The sequence below is a fragment of the Mesoplodon densirostris genome, chromosome 8 (genome assembly GCF_025265405.1).
Source record: "Mesoplodon densirostris isolate mMesDen1 chromosome 8, mMesDen1 primary haplotype, whole genome shotgun sequence".
NCBI classification, from domain to species: domain Eukaryota; kingdom Metazoa; phylum Chordata; class Mammalia; order Artiodactyla; family Ziphiidae; genus Mesoplodon; species Mesoplodon densirostris.
The window spans coordinates 46148328-46175286 of NC_082668.1; the positions used below are offsets into that span (position 1 = coordinate 46148328).

Below are 26959 nucleotides of genomic sequence, written 5' to 3' on the forward strand. Positions count from 1 at the left end.
AATCTCGCACATTTAACTGCGGCACGAATATCAGTCATTTATTGACATTAACATTATGAACACACTTCCTCAAAAGAGAAGGTGAACTTTGACTGTCAACAGGACAAAGCTGTCTTCAAAAGACAGAGAGGTGGAAACTAGGTTCACAGTTGGGTTTCGAGTCCGTGAGGATGGAGCCCGTCTATGTATGTGCATCCACAGGGGCAAGGTGTCGGAGGAGGAGGCTCAGGAATGTCTCCAGCCGCTTCTTTGATCTGTAAGCGATTAGTCCCCCCTTGTTGGCCCACTGGTCCACTCCAGCGGCGCCTCTGTTTCCCACGTGGTACACCAACTGTGGCAAGTCTAGCCCCGAGCTGGGGTTTCTTTCCAAGCACTCTTTTAAGTCCACCATTCCCCCACCCATGGCCCTGAGGATGGCGTGAGCAGCACAAGAGTCCCACTTGAACGTGGTATCTTCTGAGAAGATGTAAATGTCAACAAGGCCGAGGACAACACAGAGGCTCTTGTAACCAGCCCCGGCCGCCCGGAATACGCGCTCGCCACACACACGTGACAGTGCGGCCTTGACGGTCTCCTTTTCACTTGTACTGATGACAGCGGAGAACGGGTGGGAGCATTCCGCCTCAGAGCTGGGGTTTTGAGTCACTTGGCTCTGCGTCTCACTGCTGTTTCTTGTAGAGACGGGAGGCAGAAATGAATGGATATTGGTCCCCATGTAAGAAAGGCCCCAGTAGCACTGTCCTTTCCACCTGTGGAAGAGAACATTCAGGTTGTGGCCGTAGGTTATCCCATTCATTTTTCATTGCTCATATGGCTTCCCAACTTGATGATATGAAAAATATATAACATAATGGGTCTCAATGTCCTTAAGCTTAGAAATGGATACCAAGTAGCTCATTCATTTCTAAAAGTTACTCCCGGGCTTCCCTGGTGGTGCAGTGGTTGAGAGTCCGCCTGCCGATGCAGGGGACATGGGTTCATGCCCCGGTCCGGGAAGATCCCACGTGCCGCGGAGCGGCTGGGCCTGTGAGCCATGGCCGCTGAGCCTGCGCGTCCGGAGCCTGTGCTCCGCAACGGGAGAGGCCACAACAGTGAGAGGCCCGCGTACCACAAAAAAAAAAAAAAAAAAAAAAAAAAAAAAAAAAGTTACTCCCTGTGCGTGTTGCTGCCTGTGCTGTTGCAGGTTAGGAATGCTTTCAGTTTCTCTGTATTATCACATCCATCTAGGACAATGCTAAAATATTTGCTCTGTCCTGGAGGCCAGAAATCCTGCAAAGTTTCACTGCCACTTTTGGCATTTGAAGTTTAATGGGGGGAAAGATGAACAGATAAATAATCTTTTCAATCTGCAAATCTTTCACAATCCTTAAGTTCTTCTTCAGTTGGTAACGCCTTTTCATTCTCTAATTCACAAGCTCCACTTTGGTTTTGACACCAAGAAAGATGGACTCATTATTTTTGGCAACAACAAAAATAGCACCTATCATCTCTCAATGTTTAACTTACTATATATGCTGGATAGTTTATTTACAGAGATGGAAACTGAGGCTTAGAGAATGTAAGTGTAAGAATGTAAATCAGTGATAGAATCTGCATTCAAACCCAGGAAGTCTCACTCTAGGATCTATGCTACTAGCTACTTTGTCAACCATTTCTAGGTCATGATTATGCCAGCATCCAGTCCCACTTATTTTTAACTTCTTAACGACCCTTTAAAGACAACAAACACTTTCAGTTTGGAATAAGGCAGGGTTAGAAGAAAACTATCAAAATTCCATAGGTGTAGTTTATAACTATTAAAGAACAAACAATTCTTAGTTGCTTAAAGCAAGTCAAAGTTTAATACAAATATGTAGTTCTAGGACTTCCCGGGTGGCACAGTGGTTAAGAATCCGCCTGCCAGTGCAGGGGACACAGGTTTGAATCCTGGTCCAGGAAGATCACACATGCCACGGAGCAACTAAGCCTGTGCACCACAACTACTGAGCCTGCACGCCACAATTACTGAGCCCACGTGCCACAACTACTGAGCCTGTGTGCTGCAACTACCGAATCCTGCGCACCTAGAGCCCATGCTCCGCAACAAGAGAAGCCACCGCAGTGAGAAGCCCACTCACTGCAACCCGAGAGAGAAAGCCCGCGCCTAGCAACGAAGACCCAACGCAGCCAAAAAAAGAATAATAATAAACAAATAAATTTATCCAAAAAAAATGCAGTTCTATACAAGTAGAAAAAAATATTATCTATTTCAATAAAAAACTGAAATCACAGGAGAAAAGCTGCTTCTTCTTGGCTTCTGCCATGCCCTGGAGCCCTGCAAGCATGGGCCATGGATCAGAGCAACTGTGCCCTGCACAGGAGTCCAGGGGAGCCTGAGGAGGGAGGAGGCAGAAAAGGAAGTGATGCTGGCAGCCCTACCGGGAGAGCACCCCAGAGCCAGGTCCTAACCCTGGCCGTACCTACTCAGCTTTTCATTAGATCGTTGTCACATTTTGCCGCGAGACCCAGGGCTGAGAGTAAAAAGAACGTTAATTCAAACATGCAGATTTTTAGTAGGAATACCAAATCTACTGAGTCATGGGAATGTCACGCGGAGAGATCATCTTGACAATAAGCAAAGCTGAGGTTGTAAATTCTAAAAACCATAATATACCCCAAATTTTCGTCTTTTACCTGAGGGTGTTTAGGTCTTGTGATACAAAAGGTTGGTTGATGACTCCCATCAGGGGCACTCCTGTCTGTATGTCATAGACACCAATTAAAATAGTGACACATTGAAGTCCACTGGGGAAGATTCCTTGGTTGGATTTAATGTCAGCAGAACCTTTTATATACTGATAAGTTGAATCTGAAAAGTGAAGCAAATTTGTTAGGATTATTTGAAATGATTATTTAGAAGACGATGATGAATACATCTGCAAACCCTGTACTATATCGTTTCTCTCTTCTAATTTGGTAACTGCTATTGTCTGAATGTTTATGTCCCCCCAAAATTCTTACCCCCAAAAGTTGATGGTATTAGTAAGTGGGGCCTTTGGGAGGTACTTAAGTCCTCAGTGTGGAACCCTTATGAATGGAATTAGTGTCTTACAAGAGGCTCCAGAGAGATCTTTAGTCTCTTCCAGAATGTGAGGACACAGTGAAAAGGTACCAATTATGAATCAGGAAGAAGGACCTCACCTAATCATGCTGGCACCTCGATATTGGACTTCCCAGCCTCTGGAACTGTGAGAAATAAATTTGTTGTTTAAAAGCTACCTAGTCCATGGTATCTTGTTATAGCAGCCCAAACTGACTAAGATAGTAACCAATCAGTTTTTACCTTTGGGTGCCACTTATATTGAATTATTTTTTGACCTCTTGTACTTCACTTTTAAGCTGCTTGTGTTTCATTTTCCCAACTATATAGTCTTGGAGAGAAAGGACGTGTCTATAGTTCCTATGGCAGCTAGCATAGCACCTTGCAAATAACAAGCACTCAAATATCCATCACATGTCAAAATCATTTAAAAGCTAATAGCTCAGGATAACCAAGGGGATTCCTTAGAGCTCTTACTAATCAGAGGACAAGTCCAAGGTGGATGGGAAAGCCTCCTTCCAGGAATCTGTCAGGGGTGGAATTACCTTTTTGTTTGTTTGTTTTTGTCCCTCAAATTAGGAGGAAGGAGACAATGATGGTGGTACAAGAGGAAGAAATTGATGGTAGTTCTGAGAAAAAGAAGCCAAGTAGCTAGGTTTCTTCTTTTTTTTTTTTTTTTTTTGCGGTACGCGGGCCTCTCACTGTTGTGGAGCACAGGCTCCGGATGCGCAGGCTCAGTGGCCATGGCTCACGGGCCCAGCCGCTCTGCTGCATGTGGGATCTTCCCGGACCAGGGCACAAACCCGTGTCCCCTGCATCGGCAGGCGGACTCTCAACCACTGCGCCACCGGGGAAGCCCGCTAGGTTTCTTCTTAAAAGACTGTACATGCCAGCAGCTGACTGCCAACATCTAAGGAGTTAATGCCCAGTTAAGGATGTGCCAGGCACGAGATCCAGAGAGCTAGCTAACAGAATCAATTCAGGATAGAACAAGAATACAAAGTTTCTGTCCCTCAAAAACCTTAACTGAGGCTGATTTACCTTCAAGCAATAAAAGATTCTGGAAAACATTCTTAGTTTGCATATACAATCCATAGGCTGAATATTCTCTAATTCTCTGATGACTAAAGGCATTTCTATCATTATTAATGTGCTTGTAGGATGGGGAGGGTGGGGGGAGTTTGCCTGTTCAGCATGATTGGTTGCAGTTGTACTGAGTAGAATATGCCAGGAAGGGTAGGGGAAAAAGGGGGACTTCCGAAGATTAATACCTAGGGCATTACATTAGTAGCATCATTTTTTTTTTTTTTTTTTTTTTTTTGTGGTATGCGGGCCTCTCACTGTTGTGGCCTCCCCCGTCGCGGAGCACAGGCTCCGGACGCGCAGGCTCCGGACGCGCAGGCTCAGCGGCCATGGCTCACGGGCCCAGCCGCTCCGCGGCATATGGGATCCTCCCAGACCGGGGCACGAACCCGTATCCCCTGCATCGGCAGGCGGACTCTCAACCACTTGCGCCACCAGGGAGGCCCTAGTAGCATCATTGAGAGAGGCCTACACTTTTTACACAATGAGCTATACATTATGGTTCTACCATAATCATGACCACAAAATTAATGGTGAGGTTTACACAGGACTCACAAACTGACTGCTGAGTCACATTCAGCTGTGTTTTGCTTGGCCTGTATAGTGGTCTTGATTGTTTGCTTGTTTAACTGAATTAGTAGCCAGTGGTTAAATTGTGAGATCTCACATAAAAACCTGGATTTTGATTTTTTTTTAAAAATCTGATGAGCTGGACAGTATTCCCAGATGGCAATAATCTGCTGGTGCTGAACGTTCTTAAAATGGCATGTGTGCTCAATTAGTTATAGCTGCTATCACTTCATTCTTCTCTCATATTTAGCAGTCTGGACCCTGAGGTCTTTCAAAAATGAGTTAATTCAGCTTTGTATATGTGCCTTTGTGTGTGTGTGTGTGTGTGTATGTGTGTACACACACACGTGTTATTGATATATGTCATAGATATAAGTATATAACACACACCTCGGCTCTTCGTTTCTTTTTTTTTTGGCTGCACCGCACGGCTTGTGGGATCTCAGTTCCCTGACCAGGGATTGATCCCGGACCATGGCAGTGAAAGTCATTTATCATTTTAAAAATTCAAAACTTTTAAAACTCCTAGGAGAGTTAAACCATGCCCTCAATTTTTATTTTTCTAACCCCCCACCAAAAAAAAAAAAAAAGGATTACTAATGAAAGCAAATAAACAAAAGCAAACACTCTCTCTACTTACCTATAGGATCCACCCAAACTCCCAAAGTGTCCTGTGGAATGTTGATCTCTATCGCATCCAGAGCTGGGTCGCTAAAGACAACGTCTTGATGTACAACCTTGGCTAATGCTTCAGATGCCAACTTGTTGCCGTTAAGAACTTTGTTGAGAAGATCTACTGTTTCTTCCTCTGTTGGACACAGTCTCATGATAATCTTTTCCCCTAGAGTAAAGACAAACTAAAGACCATTACATCTCAAGTTTCAGGGGAGAAAGAACAACAGAGGGGTGGGAAGAAACAAAAGCTGTGAGGGCACCTCAGACTAGGTGAGGGCAATATATCCATACCAGTGTTTCCTAACTGGGCTGATTGCCAGAATCACCCAGTGGCCTTCATAAAGTCATAGCTGCTCAGTGGTCAGTCATGCATCTAACAGTGCGGAATGAATTACAGGTGTCAAAGGACATACTCTCCAGAAAAATGTCCACATGGGCACATGCACACAGTTTTTTGTATCTAGTTTAAGGGAGCTCATGGACCAGTTAAGAACCCTGAGTCCTTGATAATCAATCTTTTATATTTTTTGCCTTTTGCCTTTTAATATACTGTGGGTCACCCTATTCACATTTGAGTATGTTATTGAAAAGAATGGAGTTCTTATCAGTACAAAGAAGGGCTTCTACCTCCCTAAATTGTTTATGCTCAGTAAAGTAACATAAGATGAAGTACATTAATCTTTAAATGTGGTAAAGCTGTAGGACTCTAAATGACATACATAGAATAGCTCTCTGTGAAACCACTGGAAATCAGGATGTAAGCAAATCTGCTTCTGCAGTTGAAATCCCAAGTTACCGAGTCCAGGTGCTTTACATCACTTTAAAGACACTTCTTAGACCCTTGCTTAATCTGGTTTCCAGCCCCCGCAAAAGTAAGAAAAGAGGCTGGCAAAAACAGGCAAGTTAATAGCAAGAGAAAGTCACAGCAACGCAGAATATAAATTTTTTAAAAATTAAGAAAACATGGCACATTGGAGATTTTGTGGTATATAGACAAATACTCCTAGCTAACCTAGCCATTCCAAGAACAGCGGCATTTGCATCACCTGAGAACTTGTTAGAAATTCAGAACTACTGAGTTCTAACAAGATCCCCAGGTGATTCATGTGATCCTTAGTTTGGGAAGCACAGTGTGAGTCTATTACAATGATGATTCTGAAACAGCAAGAAACAGTCAATTACATGTAGTTCAATTCAATTAAATGAGACTGTTAAAGTTGGGGAATAATGCTAATCACTGCCACTTGCTGAGCACCTACACTAGACTCAGTAAAAGTCATGGGATTATTCAAGGGAGCAAATCATATCACATTACTCCTCTGCTTAAAATTTGCCACTGAATTCCGATCATGCTTAGAGGAAAATCCAAACTCCTTCCTTTGAACTTCAACGGTCTCACCTCACCTCATCCACCAGTCCCTCCCCTTCGCCATGGTTCTCTGCTAAACCCATTCTCTCCTTCAGTTCTAAGGAAAATGTACATGGAATGCCTTTTTGCCCCTATAATTCTAGATACATAAATGAAATATTAAAATAACTGTTTATGAAGTAGTCAAACAGGATTTTAAGTGTAGGATTTCTTACGGGTTACTCACAGGTGTTTTGGGTTTTTTTCTTAACACCTTTATTGGAGTATAATTGCTTTACAAGATCGTGTTAGTTTCTGCTGTATAACAAAGTGAATCAGCTATATGTATACATATATCCCCAAATCCCCTCCCTCTTGAGTCTCCCTCCCACCCTGCCTATCCCACCCCTCTAGGTGGTCACAAAGCACCGAGCTGATCTCCCTGTGCTATGCGGCTGCTTCCCACTAGCTATCTATTTTACATTTGGTAGTGTATATATAAGTCCATGCCACTCTCTCACTTCATCCCAGCTTACCCTTCCCCCTCTCCATGTCCTCAAGTCCATTCTCTACAACTGACTCTTTATTCCTGTACAGGTGGTTTTTTTAATCTTAAGTTTAAATGAGATTTTTCTTTCTTCTTACTGAGTGTCATAGAATTAAGTGCATTTTAATACACTGCCCATGAAGGAGACAAATTTTTCTCAGAGTTAATCCAGAAATTAGTATTCTTTGTAAACATGCCTCTAGATGTTTAACTATTTGTCACATGATCAGTGTTTAAAGTTCACTATTTTAATCTTCTACCATTAAACAAACAAAAACCCAGACAACTAAAAACAGTTTGCTTCTCTAAAAAGGATCAGCGATTTGATATTTTCCTCTCTATCACAAGGGAACTGGTGGTCCATCAAAGGAGAATTTGGTCCACAGGAAACTAATTAAATAAGAGTTAAAACTTGGTGGTAAAAGGAACCTTTTTGTTTGTCCAACTCCCTTTACAGAGGTTCTGAGACCAGAGAAGCCATGAGGTGATTTCAGGGACAGGGCCTCCTCTACATTCTCAGCCAAGGTCTATGGACTCCCTAGGAGGTCCACAAATGGGTTTACTTGGACTTGAAATTGCCTGCAAAACTGTGTAGATGTGCATCTTTCTGGGGGCATCTATAACTTCCATCAGATTCCCAAAGGGCCAGGCAACTTTCCCAAAGGTTAAATCATACGTTATTCAAATGCTACAGATTTATATCTAGAATAATACATGTGGACTTGCTAATAATCCTAAGATGCCACATCTCCCTGTCGTAAATGGCATGATATTCTGAAGTACTGAATGAAGCTTAACATTCAAATATGTATTTACATGAAAGGCCTCCAAACATCCATTTACTTTATGTAAGTTGAAAATAGGGGCTTCCCTGGTGGCGCAGTGGTTGAGAATCTGCCTGCTAATGCAGGGGACACGGGTTCGAGCCCTGGTCTGGGAGGATCCCACATGCCGCAGAGCAACTAGGCCCGTGAGCCACGACTACTGAGCCTGCGCGTCTGGAGCCTGTGCTCCGCAACAAGAGGCCGCGATAGTGAGAGGCCCGCGCACCGCGATGAAGAGTGGCCCCCGCTTGCCACAACTAGAGAAAGCCCTCACACAGAAATGAAGACGCAACACAGCAAAAATAAATAAATTAATTAATAAAAACTCCTACCCCCAACATCTTAAAAAAAAAAAGAAAATAAAAATACCATATGATAATTAAGTTATAAAAATACATTAAGACTTTTATACTTACCCAAATCATTTGTAAACTCATTGGATTCTTCTCCGAAAACTTTTTTTCCCAAGCCTGGAAACTGAATGATTCAGAGTATGACAAAAATACAACAATAAAGAAAACAAAAATCCCACATTTACGTTCAATTCTGAACAGATTTTCATTTTATACTTCAAATTAAATAGCACAATTAGATCTGAAATTTACAATTCCAGAAATTAATCCAAGTATAACAAGTATAAAAAGTGAAGTCAACTTGGTTCAGTACTTAGTTTTCTAATATTTTCCAGATCCTTTGCCCCTTTAGAAAGTCCAAATCATGGTAGAAGTCTGGTTTCCTTATGTTCTGTTGAGTCTGCAGAAGTACTTCTAGAAACCTCATCCTTCTAGTTAAGGGCCATAGAGCTAGAATGTTTACAAAGGAGATGTTTTACTCTTGCTCCTAAACAGTACCTAAGTACCTTATACAAGTTAATGTTATTGACCAAGTACCTGAGATGATTACTTGAGACTGGATAGAAGGTATCAGAGGATAACATTTGATTTTGTTTTCATTTTTAGGTGTGTTTTCTGTACCTGTTGGAAGTATCATTAGCCATCAGGCTAGGAAGGTGATATAGCAAAAAAGGGGAAATATTTTATTTGCCAACAATTTATGTGCCAATATAGAATTAAAAAAAAAAAAAGCTAAATAGAAATTTTCTCTCATCTCTGTATGACCAGGAAGCTTTCAGACACATTTTGCTTCAGATTTTCTCTGCAGTAAAGATAATTTCTCTCAAAATATGTGCTGAATTATGATATGAGTACGGTTCTCAAGCAATAAAAGCAAGGAAATGCTTCAAATATTTGAGCTCAGTTATTCACAGATGGCCAGTAGCTTTAATAATGCCCACAACTACTGGTTATTTTTAACTCTTTTAAAGAACAATGCAAGTCGGGACTTCCCTGGAGGTGCAGCGGTTAAGAATCCGCCTGCCAGTGCAGGGGACATGGGTTCGAGCCCTGGTCCGGGAAGATCCCACATGCCTCGGAGCAACGAAGCCCGTGTGCCACAGCTACTGAGCCTGCGCTCTACAGCCCACGTGACACAACTACTGAAGCCCGCGAGCCTAGAGCCCGTGCTCCGCAACAAGAGAAGCCACTGCAACGAGAAGCCCACGCACTGCAATGAAGAGTAGCCCCCATTCACTGCAACTAGAGAAAAGCCTGTGCACAGCAATGAAGACCCAACGCAGCCAAAAAAAAAAAAAAAAAAAAAAAGAAGAACAATGCAAATCAACACGGGCTGGCACTGAGCCGATTCATCAATTCATCCAGGGCTGAAGCTTCAGTTTCCCACAACCTGCCTAGAAACCCTTTCTGAGGCTACAGTATAGGAGAGTCATGAAACTATTTTATACAAGCCAAAAGTGAATATCATTTATGTGTTCATAAGTCCTGGCATATACTTCATGAATGAACAACTGCCTGAACTCGTTATAATGCTCTGGGGCAAATATTAGCCCACAGAACTTAACGTTGATACATTTCTAATCCAGTTGCTCAACCATCCCTTCCACCCAGCTCTTGATCAGTAACAAGAATAAATTTGCTTCCTTTTTAGTTTATTGGAGCCAGATATTATAGGACATGAAAAAGTACAGTTTATAGAAATTTCAAGGGGTCAATTTATTCTCTCTTCCTGCCTATGGTCAAGAATTCACTTAGGGGCTTCCCTGGTGGCGCAGTGGTTAAGAATCTGCCTGCCAATGCAGGGCACACGGGTTCATGCCGCGGTCCGGGAGGATCCCACATGCCGTGGAGCGGCTGGGCCCATGCGCCATGGTCGCTGAGCCTGCGCATCCGGAGCCGGTGCTCCGCAACGGGAGAGGCCACAACAGTGAGAGGCCTGCGTACCGCAAAAAAAAAAAAAAAAAAAAAAATTCACTTAAATGATTCTAAGTGATTCCTAATATTTTGAGAATTTCATAGAAACAATTCTAATATTTTGTAGGGCTTTCTGACATGAAATTCTATCCTCCCAAACCTAAAAGAAAAGAAATTATTAGATTACCATAAAAAGGCAATATAGTATTGCAAAGAGCACAGACTTGGTCAGCCTGGGTTCAAAAACCAGCCCTGCCATTCACTTGCTGTGCCACCTTAGGCAAGTTATTTAACCTCTCTGTGTCTCCCTTTTCTCATCCATTACAATGAAATAATTGTTCTTACCTCATAAAATTGTTATGATTAAATTAATATATTTAAAGCCCTTAGCACAGTACCTGGCTCACAGTAAGCATTTATAAGTGTCTGCTAATGTTATTGTTTGTTATTACTACTTATGAATATAATTTCTTTTCCCCAGTCAGCTTAAAAGACCTAGAATTACAATCATTGTTAGTTACAAACAATGTTTTCCTACTCAACTTTAAGTCTCCAGGACTCTATGAACCCATAACTGAGGCAACCATTAGATAAATGATTATGTCAAAAGGTGGGACTTCAGATATCAAGTTAAAATAAAGTTATAAAACAGTATGTTCTCATTTCTTTTGAAATAAATTGTATGTGCCATGTACACATACAGAAGGAAAATATTCTAACAATATTTAGCAAAACAGCTGTGGTTTTCTCTAGTGTTAGGATTAAGAGGATTCTTATTTTTCTGTATTTAAAATTTTTTTCTGCAGCACACATTTTGGTAATATTGTAGTCAAAACAAGGGGAAAAACCCAAGTTGTTTATTAGAATCCAAGGTGTTAGTAATGGGGGTAGGGGTGGTGAGGAGAAAGGATGCTATTCTATAGAGGGGAAAAACCACAGGGGCAAATATTTTGCAATTACCTTGGCTGGGACCTTTCTTACCTTGTTCTCCATATTCTGTTTTATAACTTCCTGTACCAGTACATCAGCCAGGGTCTTGAAATCAACTGCAAACTTCTTGTTCTTTTCTCCCTCTTTCTTTTCTTCTATCAGCAGCTGGAAGAGGGCTTCCTGTTGCCTGCATGCCCGGGCAATGTTGGCAGCTTTCTCAGAGACACAGAGCAGCTCCCGGAGGATACCTGACATTTCTGAACCTGGCTTTTCAGTTGCAGCGTCTGGTGGAATCGGCACCCACCCTCCGGGCCGTCAGCTGGAAAAGTACAAGAATGTGAAAGAGAAAGCAGTTCAGAGAGTGATGTCAGGGTGCCTCGGCACTGCTAACAACCCATCTGGCAGTCAACCGGTCAGCATGGCTGAACAGCTACTATATAGATCACAGTCGCATCCTCCAGGTGGAAGACTAGATATCATCTAAAATTTGAAACTTATTTTTAAAGATCAAAAGATTTATAGTCTCAAATCCATTATGCAAAGAACTGACTTCTCAGTGAAAGAAAGAATTTGAATGAGAATCTACATTATATTTACAAAACCCTAGACCAATAGGCAGGTGGATACACGAGCACAATGTTAAATTAAAGGAAAAGCCAAGTTCACATAATGACCTTCGAATGAGCACAAAACCTTAGCAACAACATTATTAAAATAGTGCTCTTTCTTTCACCCTTTTCCCCAAAGGAAGAAGGAAGAAGTGAAAGCCCATTTATCCCGTCAGTTTGGGGGCAACTTTCTCTAAGGTACCAAGCACCACACCAGCAAGCATCTTTGTGTCCTGCAGGACTCTGGGGTCACACTGGGCTAGCAATCCAGGTGATCTCCCAACCCCAATCACCTTTTTTTTTTTCTATTAAAAAAGTCCCACTAGCTGTGCTGCTCTTCTAGCAAGTTTAAATAATAAAGTGAATTCAAACATGCAACTTGTTGGGACTTGAAAAGTTCTGGCTTCTAAGAGGCATGCTACCACACCTTGACATACCTATCAGGTAATTAGGAGAGAAACATTTCTCAGTTTCAATAGTAGCTGCACTTTACTGAATGCTTTAATAATTCCTATCTATCTCAGCATTGTGAGAATTAGTGTGAGGATTATCAGCCCTGCTTTACAGTCAAGGAAACTGAAGCTTAGAGAAGTTAAGCAACTTGTTTAGGGTTACACAAGACTAACCAGCAGGGCTCACCCAGAAGCTCAGGCTTTTCCTTATCATAACAAATACTCTACTTCTTTAAAAAAAAAAAAAAAAAAGTTCCTTTAATGGACTCTGGGAGGCTGAGAATTAGTACAACAATGAAGATGTCAATGCAATGGAGTTAACTGCGAATTGTCATAGCCGTTTTGTCTTAATCAGGTCTGCTTTAAAAAATATATCCTATTTACTTAAGATTATGGGTCAGCCACCCTAAGAAAATATGTCCAACCTCAACAGTAATAAAAGGAAAGTGAATAAAAACAATGAGACATGCTACCTCACTATTAGATGGGCAAAACTGTTTTTAAAGTTAATTTTCATTCTTGCAGGTGTGGTGAAACAGGTGCTGATACTCTGCTAATGGGCGTGCAAACAAGTGGGTTTCCACAGGGCAATTTGAGAAAAATGTATCAAGATCCTCAGATATGTTATTACCTTTAGCCAGTAACTCCAGTCTGGCCCTATTTTGTGTTAAGTCACAGTTGTGTTAAAATATTTCCACAGAAGAAGGATTAGTATTATTGACAGCAGCAAAAAGTTAAAAATAATCTTAAACATTGGTGCAATGTAAGATAGACTACAATGTAGTTCTTAAAATATTTTTGAAGAATATTTAATAGGGATATATGTTAATGTTATAATATTAAGTGTATATATAGTATCATAGTATGTTCCTAATTTGTGTTTATACACACATGCACTCTGTTTATACATGTAGAGAGAGTTTGAAAGGCTAGTAGGTGATGTTTTCATGATAAACAGAGGTTTAGTGGTAATTATCACTGGGTACTAGAATTGTGGAGGATTTTTTTCATTATGCTTTTCTATAATTTTCAAATATTCTACAATAAATATATACTGCTTTTCTAATAAGAAATGACATTTTAAATATCTTGGAACAATTAAGCACAAAGGACAAGAATTCCTCAATTCCTGGAGATAACTGTCCAAACAAAGTGGTACTGTAGTGACAACAGAAACATCAGGTAGTAGAGATGATAGAGTAGTTAAAAATTAAACAAAAACACCTGCCTACCTAAATGCCTTTTCCCCCCAAGGATTGAATAATATGTTTAAAAAATTCACTTTGGTTGACTTAAACCTCAACATTAAGAAAAATGGTTATATTAATACAGCTGAGGCACTTTGACTTAGAAACAACTTATGGTATCTTTATGCTCTAAATTATAAGTTATATATAATGTATACACACATGGATACATACATATCAGTAGGATACAGAAGCTCCAAGTGTATAAATTCAATAACTTTGATTATTTTGATACCTTGGTACATGTTATGAGGTTACTGTAAGTAAAGGAAAAAGAATCAATGAACTAACAGTACCTAAGCAGCTTTTTATCTTAAAAGCAGCATGAAGATTTTAAGGAGTCCAGTTTGAAAACTTTCTAAATTAACAATACCAGTATTGTCTATTCTACTTAACTTTGTTAAAGTCAATTTTTTTTTTTGGTAAAAGAAACAGCGTACCACCACACCATTGGATAACCAAGAATCTCTCCCTATGACGCCCTCAGAACACTCAGGTGAGTTACTCACACAGGCCACAATCTCCAGGCACCACCACCACCTTTCTCCTCACATGGAAAACTCACCAACTTAGTCCTGATAAGTTTCTATACAGCTGCCCAGAGATCTGTAGTTTCTCACCCTTGAACCTGACCTTGATTTCCTCAATAATGACCATTCTCACTTCACCTGAGCACAGCAACTTGACCAATGGGGGAAAAAATAGCAGCTCTAAACTTTAGTCCTTTAACAGGTGCACAGATTTTAAGAATTCATCATGACACAGTAAATCAGATTTTTCAATTCCAAAGTTATCCCAGCACTCAACCTTAATCACCTTTCACCTTTCTGAACCTAGAAAACACTACGGTGTCTTGTCCAGCTCCAGGTTGAACTCGCAGTTTCAGCTTAGGACTAGGCTTTCTCCAGCCATCCTATAGAACCCAGAACTTCTTTAGCTCCAGGGTCCTAACGCCCTAAAAAAAAAAATCTCTCACAGCTATCAACATGTACATGCAAGACTTTCTAACTAATTTGCATAGCTAGCCTGCTACTTTCTGGCTGAATGGACTATTTCCTCCAAATGAATGAGCCACGGTCCTCTGTGCTTCTCTCTGTAAGCTGCTTCCGTATCTCTCTCTCCATCTGTCCTCAATTCAATTCACTCAGCCAGGCCACAACACTCAGGGGCATAATGGACAATTTGCCCTCACTTTGAAGGACTCAACTTGAGAGAAACTGAGGGCTACATCCAATACAGAATTTCTTCGAGTTTATTAATAGCTTGTATTAACACTCGTGGAAATTATCATTCAGATAATTTTTAAAAGCAAATTTATATATGCGTTATTGGGCTTCCCTGGTGGTGCAGTGGTTAAGAATCTGCCTGCCAATGCAGGGGACATGGGTTCGAGCCCTGGTCCGGAAAGATACCACATGCGGGGGAGCAACTAAGCCCGTGAGCCACAACTACTGAGCCTGCACTCTAGAGCCCACGCACCACATCTACTGAAGCCCGTGTGCTCTAGAGCCTGTACTCCGCAACGAGAGAAGCCACCGCAATGAGAAGCCCACACTCACTGCAACTAGAGAAAGCCGTGCACAGCAGTGAAGATCCAACAGCCAAAAATAATAATAAATAAATAAAAATAAATAAATTTAAAAAAAGTTTATACATGGGTTATTGACCTAAGTTGGCTTTATTTAAACATTTCAAATACTTTATTTTTTTTATTTTTTTTATTTATTTTTTTTTTTGCTGTACGCGGGCCTCTCACTGCTGTGGCCTCTCCCGTTGCGGAGCACAGGCTCCGGACACACAGGCTCCGCGGCCATGGCTCGCGGGCCCAGCCGCTCCGCGGCATGTGGGATCTTCCGGGATCGGGGCACGAACCCGTGTCCCCTGCATCGGCAGGCGGACTCTCAACCACTGCGCCACCAGGGAAGCCCTAAACATTTCAAATACTTTAAATGAAAATTATTATAGATACATGATTAGTGAGTTATGACATTTACCATAATTTAATAGCTTTGAATATAGAAGAAATTCCTTTGGATTAGTATTTAATGGGTATTCTGGCAACCACGTGTTAGAATTACCTAAGGCGCCTATTAAAAAGACAGATTTCTGGGGCTCCATTCCAACTTAGTGAATCAGAATCGCTGGGGACAGGGTCCAGGAATCTAGTTTTGTCAGCCTCCTAGATGATGCTAAACACTGAGATTTAATAGCTACTGTTCTTCAGGCTGTTCATTCACCTTTAATACTATGCTGGTAATTTCAGGGGGGCTGGCACCTGGTGGCCAGATATCTTGGTGAAACCATGTGCTAACAGTTATTCATATGCAGAGAAAAAGCCCAAGTTAAAATAATAATCGCTAACATTTATTAGGTACTAACTATATGGCAGGCATCCTTCCAAGCACTTTACATATGTTTTTACATATGTTAATTCGTTTAATTCTCACACAACCCTACGGAGAAGGTACTATTATCTCTATTTTACTGATAAAGAAACTGAGGCACAGGAGGGTAAATAATTTGCCCAAAATCACACAGCTAGGAAGCGGCTGGGACAAGATTTAAGCCCAGGTGAAACGGCAGAAACCCAGTTTTATTGACTAGAGCACACTGTTAGCCAGTGCTCTAGCCAATAAAATCCTTTCATGAATTGTTAGCTGTTAACTAAGGGAAGAAATGAGCAATCACTGGATAAATAATCGCAAGAATATTATTATTATAAGGTATCTTATATAGCAAAAAGGAGAGAAACACACACACCTCCCTGATAGCTGTCAGTAGTTTGATCATTAAAAAATCACTATTTGAAACGTACTTTCCTTCTGCTCTCAGAAAAACCTTTCCCCTAGCTGATCCTCAGTCTCAGTGTAAACCATCTTTGCTGGATAGTAAAAGCTCATCTATGTTCTACTGATACCTCTCTTAACTGGCTGTCTTGGCATGAGGGGCGGGGAGGGGGTCAGCTCATGCCGAATATCTAATTCCTCTTGTATTTGTTTGCTAGGGCTGCCATAACTAAGTGCCACAGTCTGGGTGGCTTAAACAACAAATTTATTTTCTCACAGTTCTGGAGACTGGAAGTCCAAGACCAAGGTGTCAGCAGGGTTGGTTTCTCCTTGGCTTGCAGACAGACTTTCCTCTGTGGACAAGCATGTGTGGGCGTCTCTCCCTCCTTTATAAAGACTCCATTCAGATTGGATTAGGACCCACCCATATGACCTCACTTAACCTTGAACTGAGTTAAGTTAAAGGCCCTATCTCCAAATACAGTCACATTATGAGGTACAGGAGAGTTAGGGCTTCAACGTACAAAGTTAGAGAGAATACAATTTAGCCCAAAGAGACCTTGATAATCTTAGCAAATGCCAACCCAATCTATTCCTTTGTCTTCTTTTTTCTGGCCAAACAGGGAACTGGGGTAGGGTTCTCTTTCCTGTTTATGTGGTCAATAGGTTTAATTCTGTAAGACAAAGTTTCCCACTAGGAGCTACTCACTTTAACAGCCAAATCATTAATGATCAGTGAACACTGAAATACTCTTATAAGCCTTATTTTGTGACAATCCATTTCAAGTCACATTTGAGCAGAACAGGTTTAAAGAAGTTACATTCCTCACCATCTCAGACCAAATGTATATGTACATGTTTACATAAGATCGTGTCACAGTGTCAGATAGAAACAGTCTCTTTAGCTTTTAGGGAATTTTCACATCTATTAGAGAAACATTGAGTAAACTGAAGTAGGCCAACTAGAAAAAAAAAAGCTCTTAAGACTTCTCCTGGAAGCCCAAATCTCTCTACAAAGACAAAACTCAATTTTAATTTCTGACCATCTTATCATCTCATCAGAACACCAGATATTAAAAACCATATCTGAATAATATACACATATTTCAGACGTGATAAACAGTAAAATGGGAAAGACATAGGCTTCAGAATCAGATAGACCTGGGTTGAAAACCAGGGCTCTGCCATCAACTAGCTGTGTGGCATCAGGTAATTTACCTACCCTCTCTGAGCCTCTCTCTTCGTCTGTAATATGAAGATAATACATGTCTTGCAGGGACATTGTGAAGATCAAAAGAGGTATTTCTGGAAAAGTACCAAGCACAGAGCCTTGCGTATAGTAGATGACAAATGACAACTATGACTATTAAATACAACTTCACAGAACCCACAATCACAGTCCTTACTTGAAAAATAAGAAGTTGGCAACTTTATAGGGGTCACTGAAATCTTTTCTGAAAATTTACTACTCCATTAAATCTAAAAGGCTGGAAACTACTTGTAATTCGTTGAGTGACCCAGAAAAAAGTTCCTTTATGCAGGCCAGATCTGATTGCTTCAGTTTCTGGGTGTCTGGGTGGAAACTTTGGCTCCCGGAGGCTGAAGACTACTCTGGCTTCATGGTAGACCATCTACAGATGGCTCAGGAGGGTCACTATTCTGTCAAGGGGGATATTCTGTCGGGAAATTTGTGGAGATTCTAGAGCCAAGGGTGTCTGTTTTTGTGTGATGAGCCTGCTTGTACCAGAACCTGTCCATGCCCTTGTGTTGCTCACGGTGACAGAAATGTGACAACATAGATAAGGGCCCTCAACAAAACAGAACTGCTCACTAATGAATAGGCAAGTAGGTCAAAACATTTCTGTTGACATTCATTGCTTCCTGCAGATAACCTACTACTTTTACAGAGCCCACATTTTTGCCCATTAGACAATGACTCCACCCCATCCCCACAATTCATAAACTGAATTCAGTCTGTCACTCATCCTCTGAAGACTGGCAATTTGAAATTACTGTGTGGTGGCCCTGCCTGACTGCTATTACTGTTGGGGAAGAATGTTGGACCTCCATGAAATACCTGGGTGCTTTACAAGAAGTGTTTTTGGTGACCTCTCTCAAAGGGGTGCAGCTGGCCAGGACTCTCCCTAGGTGGGCACATGCTGAGGGGCTGGCCAAGGCTCTAAATTAGCTCACATTGCTCTTGTAGGGGAAACAGAGACCTTGTTCCTCTTCCCCTTCCAGGTTAGGGCTGCTTTAGGGAGTAGTTTAAAGAATGGAAGCTTCCAGAAAGGATGGGGAACAGAAGTGGGCCCACACAAAGTATGTAATGGGCTCAACTGGAGTAACCAACAATGGCTAAAGTGCAACTTGCTAACAATAGCCTCCCCTGACATCCCTAGGAGACGCTCATCTACCCACCTGGTTACCTAGGCCAGAAGGAAAACTGTACCACAAGCATTCACAGGCATTTACAAACACTACCTTTTAGGTCATCGGAAACTCAATTGTCCTTCCAGTGTATGAGCTTTGCTCAACTTTCAGATATTTGATCATCACACATTTCTCAGGATCCACTAAGTAGTACAGCATGGGACTGCCTCTACTTCTTTAGTGCTGTTTCACTTTGATCTCTGCGATGTTGCTGTCATCCCTTCATAGTCTCTGATTCAGTTTAGCATTTTAGTGGCTGATTTCCCACCATCTGTCCATTTACTCCCATGCTCTGGGCAGATCATTAATTTGCACAGGCTGTTCCCTCTGGCTGACATGCCCTTCCTCCTGCCTCATGCCTAATGTCTACTCACCTTCTCAGAATCAGTTCAAGGGCAAGAAACTTGAACAGATACTTCATGAAAGATGTTCAAATGGCCAATAAATATATGGAAAGATAGTGTAGCTTGTTAATAATCAGGAAAATGCAACTTAAAAGTCGCAGCAGGGTATCACTGCATGTCCAACCGAATAGCTAAAAGTAAAGATTGAAAATGTCAAGGTTTGATGAGGATGTAGAGCAATGAGACTCATACTGCTGGTGTGAATGAAACTGGTACAGCCATGTTGGAAAACTGTTTATAATTTGTTGAATATAAGCATAACCTACGACCTAGCAATTTCTCTTATAGACTTGTACTCAACAGAAGTTCCTGCACATATACATTAAAAGACATGTACAAGAATATTTATGATCAGCATAATTTGTTGCAGTAACCTCACACTAGAAATAACCCGAGTGACCATCAACACTAAAATGAAATAAACTGTGGCATATTTGCAAAAGAAAATACTATATAGCAGTGAGAATTAATGAACTATTGCTATAGGCAATAACGTGTATGCATCTCACAAAAACACTCCTGAGTGAAAGAAGTCAGACACAAAAAATATACGTGGAGCAATTTAATTTAGTTGAAGTTCAAAAAAAGGAAAACTAACTTACGGTGTGAGAGTTGCAGTGGTGGATACCCTTGGAGAAGGAGGAGGGGTTATTGATGGGGGTAAATGATGGGGCTTTTAGGCACTGGGAATGTTCTAGATCTGAGTGATGGTTACATGGGTGGGTTGACTTTGTGTACATTCATCAAGCTACACCCTTAGGACTTGCATACTTTTCTGTATGTATTTCTATTTAGATAGAAAGTTTTTTAAAGGGTGTGTGTGTGGAGAGAGAGTTGGCTCCTCCAGGAGCCATGCCTGACCCTCCATCTTGGGTACCTGGACCACAGGAGAACAGAGGCAGGACAAATCTCTATCTCAGCTCTCCAACACACTGTACATTGGTTTGCTTATCTATGCCCTTGTCTGGCAGGAGATTTAAACGTGCATGGTTTCTTATGACTCTTAGCACATACCTCAGGGGTGTTCAATAAATGTTGGCTTATGAATTTTCTCTTAGCTTTGTAAATACAGAATTCATCTTTGTCATATTGTTTACTATACTTGTATTTTATCAGCATTACCCAGGTGTTATTAGGCACATGGGCCCACATTTATTTATATCAAAGCCTACATATATTCTACATTCATTTACAAAAAAACCCAAAGCTGTATCTGGATGACTAGCAACTGAACCACATTTTTGAGCACCAAATCGGAATCTGATATTATGCTCTGACATCTGGAGGTGACCTATCTTGATTAAATAGACAAAAATGGTAAGTTTAATTTGGTTTTGTTAGAGAAGACATTAAATATGGGATATATAAATCCATCTATTTAACCTTCACATTTCTCCCTCCCTTCTTCCCATTCTTCAAATAACGTTGACATAACACGCCCATTTCTAAGCTGATCAAGTCTACCTCACTCTAGGTCTAGTAAGGCTACTGTTGGACCACAGTAGCCTGCATTTTTGCTCACTGCTGCTGCTCAAAGCAATAGACCACAAAGAAGTCCTCTATCCTCAAATGTTGTTCTGGTAGCTTGTAAATGGGAGCTTGTGCTAAAGTAGTGTCTCCCAAACTAGTAAGATCAAGAATCAATTGAAACACTCATTAAAAATACAGATTTTTAGACTTCTCCCCTGGAGATATTGATCCAGTAAATCTGGGTTGAGGACAGGCAATGTCAGTCATCTAATTTTTATTTGACAATTTAAGGGAACACCAGGTGCAACAGTCAGCTCTGTTTCTCACTAGTTATTCAGGAGCAGAACAGGGAAAGCTATAGCTACTGTGACTAAAAATAATGGCATTGGTCGGCTAAGGGTCAACTATATTGTCTTTTTTGTAACAAAAATTAAATGCTGGAAAAAAATGCAAGTTGACCTACATAATAAGTATTCCACATTAGCATAATACTTGCCTAAAGTATACATTTCAATGTCTTCCCAGAATGCATTTGAAAAGTATGAAAAAATATTCCATTTAGAAATACTTTTAAATTTGTTAGTGACCCTTTTTTATCTTTTCTCCGGAGTGAGAAACACTTTCACTAAATAGAAACTCTTTTCTTTCTGCTGTCTTCCAACTATATGCTTAAACTTTTACATGCTAAGAGATGTTTTTAGCATACAACCGAGGTGTCACAAATGAAACCTGAAATCACATAGAATATAAAAAAATGGAAGTAGATTCAGTGTAGCTATCTTAACTGTGGGAAAGAATAAATATTTTTTAAAATACAAATTTAATGCCTAATTCAAGGCAAAAAGAAAGATGTATGGCTTGTAGAAACTTTCCCAGCAGAATATTATTTATAGCTTTGATAATTGTTAATCTTATCATTAATCGTATTAATCCTCAAATCCATTTTGAAGGTTTCCTTTTGCATGTAATGTTTTTCAGTCATTTTATGTTTTCTTTTGAACTTTTGCAACACTTACTTTCCGTACCAACTCATTTAACACTTGCCTTTTATGGTATATGTGGGCCACCCGTGGGTGTGTGGTAGAAAGAGCCTTGTTTAGGCCACAGGGGAGCTGGTTCTTAGGCTCTGCTTGGCCTTTAACCAACCAGGTGTAAAACCCTGGCCACATGTGTAAGCTCTCAGGGACTTGTTTTCCTCATTTCTGTAAACATAAAAAAGGAAAAGAAAGAAGGGACAGAGAGGTTGGAGGGAATGATTTCTATGGTCTGTTCCAGTTCAAAACTTCTCTATTTTTTTTATATCCACTTTCCATATAAAAGAGGTTGGACTATTATTCAGCCTTAAAAAGGAATGAGATTCTGGTACATGCCTCAACATGGATGAACCTTGAAAACATTATGCTAAGTGAAAGAAGCCAGACTTAAAAGAACAAGTATTGTATGATTCCACTTATATTTGACCAGAATAGTCAAATTCATAGAGACAGAAAGTAGGACGGTAGTTACCAGGGCTGGGAGGAGCAGGTAATGGGGAGTTACTGTTTAATGGATCCAGAGTTTCAGTTTGGGATGATAAAAAAGCTCTGGAGGGCTTCCCTGGTGGCGCAGTGGTTGAGAGTCCGCCTGCCGATGCAGGGGACACGGGTTCGTGCCCCGGACCGGGAAGATACCACATTCCGCGGAGCGGCTGGGCCCGTGAGCCATGGCCGCTGAGCCTGCGCGTCCGGAGCCTGTGCTCTTCAGCGGGAGAGGCCACAACAGTGAGAGGCCCACGTACCGCCAAAAAAAAAAAAAAAAAAAAAAAAAGCTCTGTAGATGGATAGTGGTGATGGTTGCATAACAATGGTAACTTACTTAATGCAAGTGAATTACACACTTGGAAATGGTCAAAATGGTAAATTTTATGTCATATATATATTTTACTACAATTTTTTAAAGAGTAAAATACAAATAAAATTACAGGCTTAAAAAATGTACATTTTTAAGGCTTTTAATGTTTATCATCTACCTAATAAGGGCATAATAAATATTTGTTGGTTGAATGAAAAAAAAAGGTTGGGGCGGGGTCATGAAAATTAAGTTGAAAGAGGGCACTAGGCTCTTTGGCTTGTAGTTGATTTTGCACTGCAATCACGCTGGTTTTTATACTTAATGTGTATTTATATGCTACAGCGGTTTGGGTTGGGTTAATGAACATTATTAGGAAGGCCTAAGCCCCACACCCCCATGCCTGCCCTTGGGGCACCATTGTTCTCTCTCTAATTGGCTGTAGGTTCCTTTCGAGCAGGATACACACTTTTTCCATCTCCTCATGATACACAGTGGGAGTTCTGTAATTTAATTGACTGATTTTCATTCCATTAAACATGTTTAAAAGGATTTTCTTGCACTAAAATTAATCTGTAAGGGATTATCATTATGCAAATTTTAGGATGATAACTGTTAGGAAACATGATTCAAACGAGTTCTTTACAGAACTTCTTAGAAGATGGTTATTATTATTTATTTCTGCAATGATAAATTACATGACCTAAAATATATTCTCTGAATATTATAGCAAGAAAGTAAAGGTCAGTGATCACACTGTGTATCATTTTGGCAGGCTGGGTTTATGGCAGCATATCTCTTATCATTCTACTTCCATTTTGTAGAGGTAAATGTTTATTTTTAACAGATATTGAGAGATGTTGAATACAACAATACATAATACTGAATGTAACATATGCCTTCAAAAGAACATAAAGTGATAGAAGAATATTTATAGTACCTTTTACTTGAAAAGGTCTAAGTACTAAAATGATATAAGTGGCTCATTAAAGCCACTCCAATATACAAATATACTCAATGCTCTTGCATTCTTGCTAATGCTTCAACCAAAGATAAATGTCTAAGCTAGTTAATATTTACTTTTTGTTCTGAGCTTTCATTTCTATTTCCCCCATTCTTTGCTATACATGAAGCTTACAATCAACCATATTTTTATTTTTTTAATTTATTTTTTATTTTTTTGCGGTATGCAGGCCTCTCACTGTTGCGGCCTCTCCCATTGCAGAGCACAGGCTCCGGACGCGCAGGCTCAGCGGCCATGGCTCACGGGCCCAGCCGCTCTGCGGTATGTGGGATCTTCCCAGACCGGGGCACGAACCCGTGTGCCCTGCATCGACAGGCAGACTCTCAACCACTGCGCCACCAGGGAAGCCCACAACCATATTTTTAAAACAGACCTTTCATGATTCCCAGATCAAACTGGGATTATATGTGGTTATATGTGATTCTTGCAAATTCTCAGGAATTAACTAGAGGGGTTTTCTAGAACTTGGAAGATAAGATCCTATTTTTAAAACTACTGATGATAAAAAAAAATCTTTTTTAAGTACATTAGGATTACCTTAAACAATATTAAATAACATTTTCCTTTGGTCATTTGAATTTAATCCTGTGCAATTTGTTACAACTCTCATTCGCATCGAGGGAAACCTAACCATCATCACTCTGTAAAGAAAAGGACAAACTTAAGTATCTATTGAAAAAGTTAGCAAATATTTACAGTAATTTAAACTTGGATAATTAAGTTAAAAGATTTTTAACATTTAGTTGATTAAAAATAAAAACAAGAAAGCAAAACAACCCTCCTCCACCCCTAAAACAAAAGAAAAGAAAAAAAAAGAAAAGCAAAATAAAAGAGAAAGAAAGAAAAGGAATGGAGAAAGAAACTGATATTTTCCATTGTGGTAATCCATCTTAATGAATTATTTTATAGATTAATACTTTATTTTGTCAATTTGTTTTTATACATAATTGACCACATTTTATGCTGAAATAAAGTTTTTTCTTTTTTAGATGGTGTTGGGTCATTTTAATAAAAGTTATAAATAAGTTACTAAAATTTACATGCTGGTCTTCCCTGATTAGGAACACAGAAAAAGTAACAAATAAGTCTGTTATATGAAAGAGAAATGATCAGGCACAATATTTTGCTGTAGATTACTATCACAGTAATCTGCACTAAAAATCCATTAATAAAATGCTCTTATAACATTAAAGGACTTGAATTAAGATTGCCTACCACAAAAAAGAGACTGAACATGTAAAAATGTGTGCTGGGCTTCCCTGATGGTGCAGTGGTTGAGAATCCACCTGCTAATGCAGGGGACATACATGGGTTTGAGCCCTGGTCTGGGAAGATCCCACACACTGCGGAGCAACTAAGCCCGCGCACCACAACTACTGAGCCTGCGCACTAGAGCCCTTGAGCCACAACTACTGAGCCCGCAAGCCACAACTACTGAAGCCGGCACGCCCAGAGCCCGTGCTCCGCAACAAGAGAAGCCACGGCAATGAGAAGCCAGCACACCGCAACGAAGAGTAGCCCCCGCTCGCTGCAACTAGAGAAAAGCCTGTGCACAGCAACGAAGACCCAATGCAGCCACAAAAAAAAAAAGCAGAAGTAAATAGATAATGAATAACTTTATAACTTTTGTTTCACAGGCCTTATATGTCAAATAAGACATGATCTTTTTTTTTCAGAACTACCACAAGTATAGCTGTAATTTAAATCTGTAATAAGATATTCCACATTAAATGGCATGAGTCCAAGCTGCAGTTTCCAACCAGGTGGTGATTTTAGTCCAATAACTTGAAAAGAAACGGTAGCTTTCTCTATGAAAAAGTAAAATGTAACTTTATGCCTTTTACATAATTTTCATCATGACTAAGAACTGACTGCAAGAGTAGTATAAAAATCCACAAAAGCTTAAAAATAAAGTAGATTCTAAAAACGAATGCAAACAAATATCTGCCTTGAAAAAATGAACTCTTCTATTGCCCCTTTTCCCCCCTTCTATAACCTATTTTAAAAGGTAAAAACTGAGGTCACTTAGCTAACTCATCAGTCAATAGTAGTAGTTCGGTGGATTATTTTCATTATTAGACTATTATCAGGCTGAGAAGGGCTGATCCTTACCAACTTCTTTGGTTTCAAAGCTAGGAATCACAGCAAAACGGACAAAAAATGTTTTATTCAACATGTGGGATGCACTCAAGTGGTCTATCCACACAGCCTTAACCCACTGTTCTTTTGAAGTGAACGCCATTCACACAGTGGACAAACTTCTGCTTATTCAACGCCTTAAAATTTGCTTTAAAACAGAAAATCTCCAAAGTACACACCTTGATTGTTTATATGTATTCTTCATGAATGTACTAAATAATCTAGGGATTTTTTTCAGGCTCTTCGTGTCTAACGGTATACACGATTCGGCCAAACCCATGTTAAATATCCGCATCCCCCCGCCCCACTACTCTACTCTGGCCACACCAACTAACTCTGCACGTCTCACCAGACCGCCTTTCAAAATGCAGTGAATTAAAAGCAAGGAGGCAAAGACTTTTCTAAATATAGTCCCTTCATGTTATTTTACGCTCATCTTGTAGGTCACTAGTGGCAGCCAGCAGCAATGGACACTAACAAGCATCTCTCAAAGCAAAACCAAGGGGCGCTTGACAGCTACGCCATCTACACTTTGAACCCGGGCCACTGCTCTCGACAACTGTCAGATCAGCTTCTTCGACCTAAAAATGCTGATCGAATTAAAAAAAAAAAAAAAAGTGTTTGCCAATCTTTCTTCCCACCGTCTACTTCTTTCGGGTCGTTTCTGCGGAGCCCAGGGAGCCGCAGGACTCGAGAGCTCCTCCGCCCGGCTGGTTGCAGCAACGATGTGGGCCGGGCCGGGTGGCAGCCTCGCTTCAGCGGACAGAGGTCATCACAGGCCGGGCGGAGAGGCAAGGAGCCCTGCTGGCCCAGATTTACTCACCTACCTTCCGGAGAGGCGATGGGTGCGTGCTGGTCGCCCAGCCCGGGGACCCGGATCCGAGCAGGAAGGGAGGCTGTGGCGCCGAGGCGAGGGGGGCGTAAAGAGGAAAGCGTATTACCTAAGCCGGGATGCCGAGCCCAGAAGGAGGCTGCAGCCTTTCCCTCCAGAAAACGGAAGTGGCGGGGGAGGAGGAGGAGGAAAAGGCGGAGGAGGAGGTGGCCGGGCGTCGGAGGCTAGCCGAGGGGCGCCGGGCGTCTGGCCGCAGGCTCAGCCAGAGGGCGAGGGGCTGGGAGCAGGGCGGTGGTCATCGGAGGGCGAGGCGCACCCGGGCGGCGCGCGGCCACGCTCTCCCGGGATCGCAGACCGCAGCATGCGCCAGGCCGCCGCCCTCTTGTTTCCCCAGGGACCACTGCGTGGAAACGCGCG

The 26959-nt window shown here is 41.0% G+C and overlaps 1 protein-coding gene across 3 annotated transcripts; it reads right to left on the reverse strand.

Moving 5' to 3' along the window:
• Positions 1 to 26959, reverse strand: INPP1 (inositol polyphosphate-1-phosphatase). Of its 3 annotated transcripts, none has more exons than XM_060106506.1 (6): positions 26652 to 26959; positions 11375 to 11642; positions 8543 to 8603; positions 5373 to 5573; positions 2674 to 2848; positions 1 to 749 (listed from the first exon to the last, which is right to left on the reverse strand). In XM_060106506.1, the coding sequence occupies exons 2-6, from the start codon at positions 11576 to 11578 to the stop codon at positions 182 to 184; spliced, it is 1209 nt and encodes a 402-aa protein (XP_059962489.1). In that variant the 5' UTR covers positions 11579 to 11642; positions 26652 to 26959; the 3' UTR covers positions 1 to 181. The 3 variants fall into 3 exon arrangements, with proteins under 3 accessions (XP_059962489.1, XP_059962488.1, XP_059962486.1); XM_060106505.1 differs by having other exon boundaries at positions 26538 to 26959; XM_060106503.1 differs by having other exon boundaries at positions 26534 to 26959.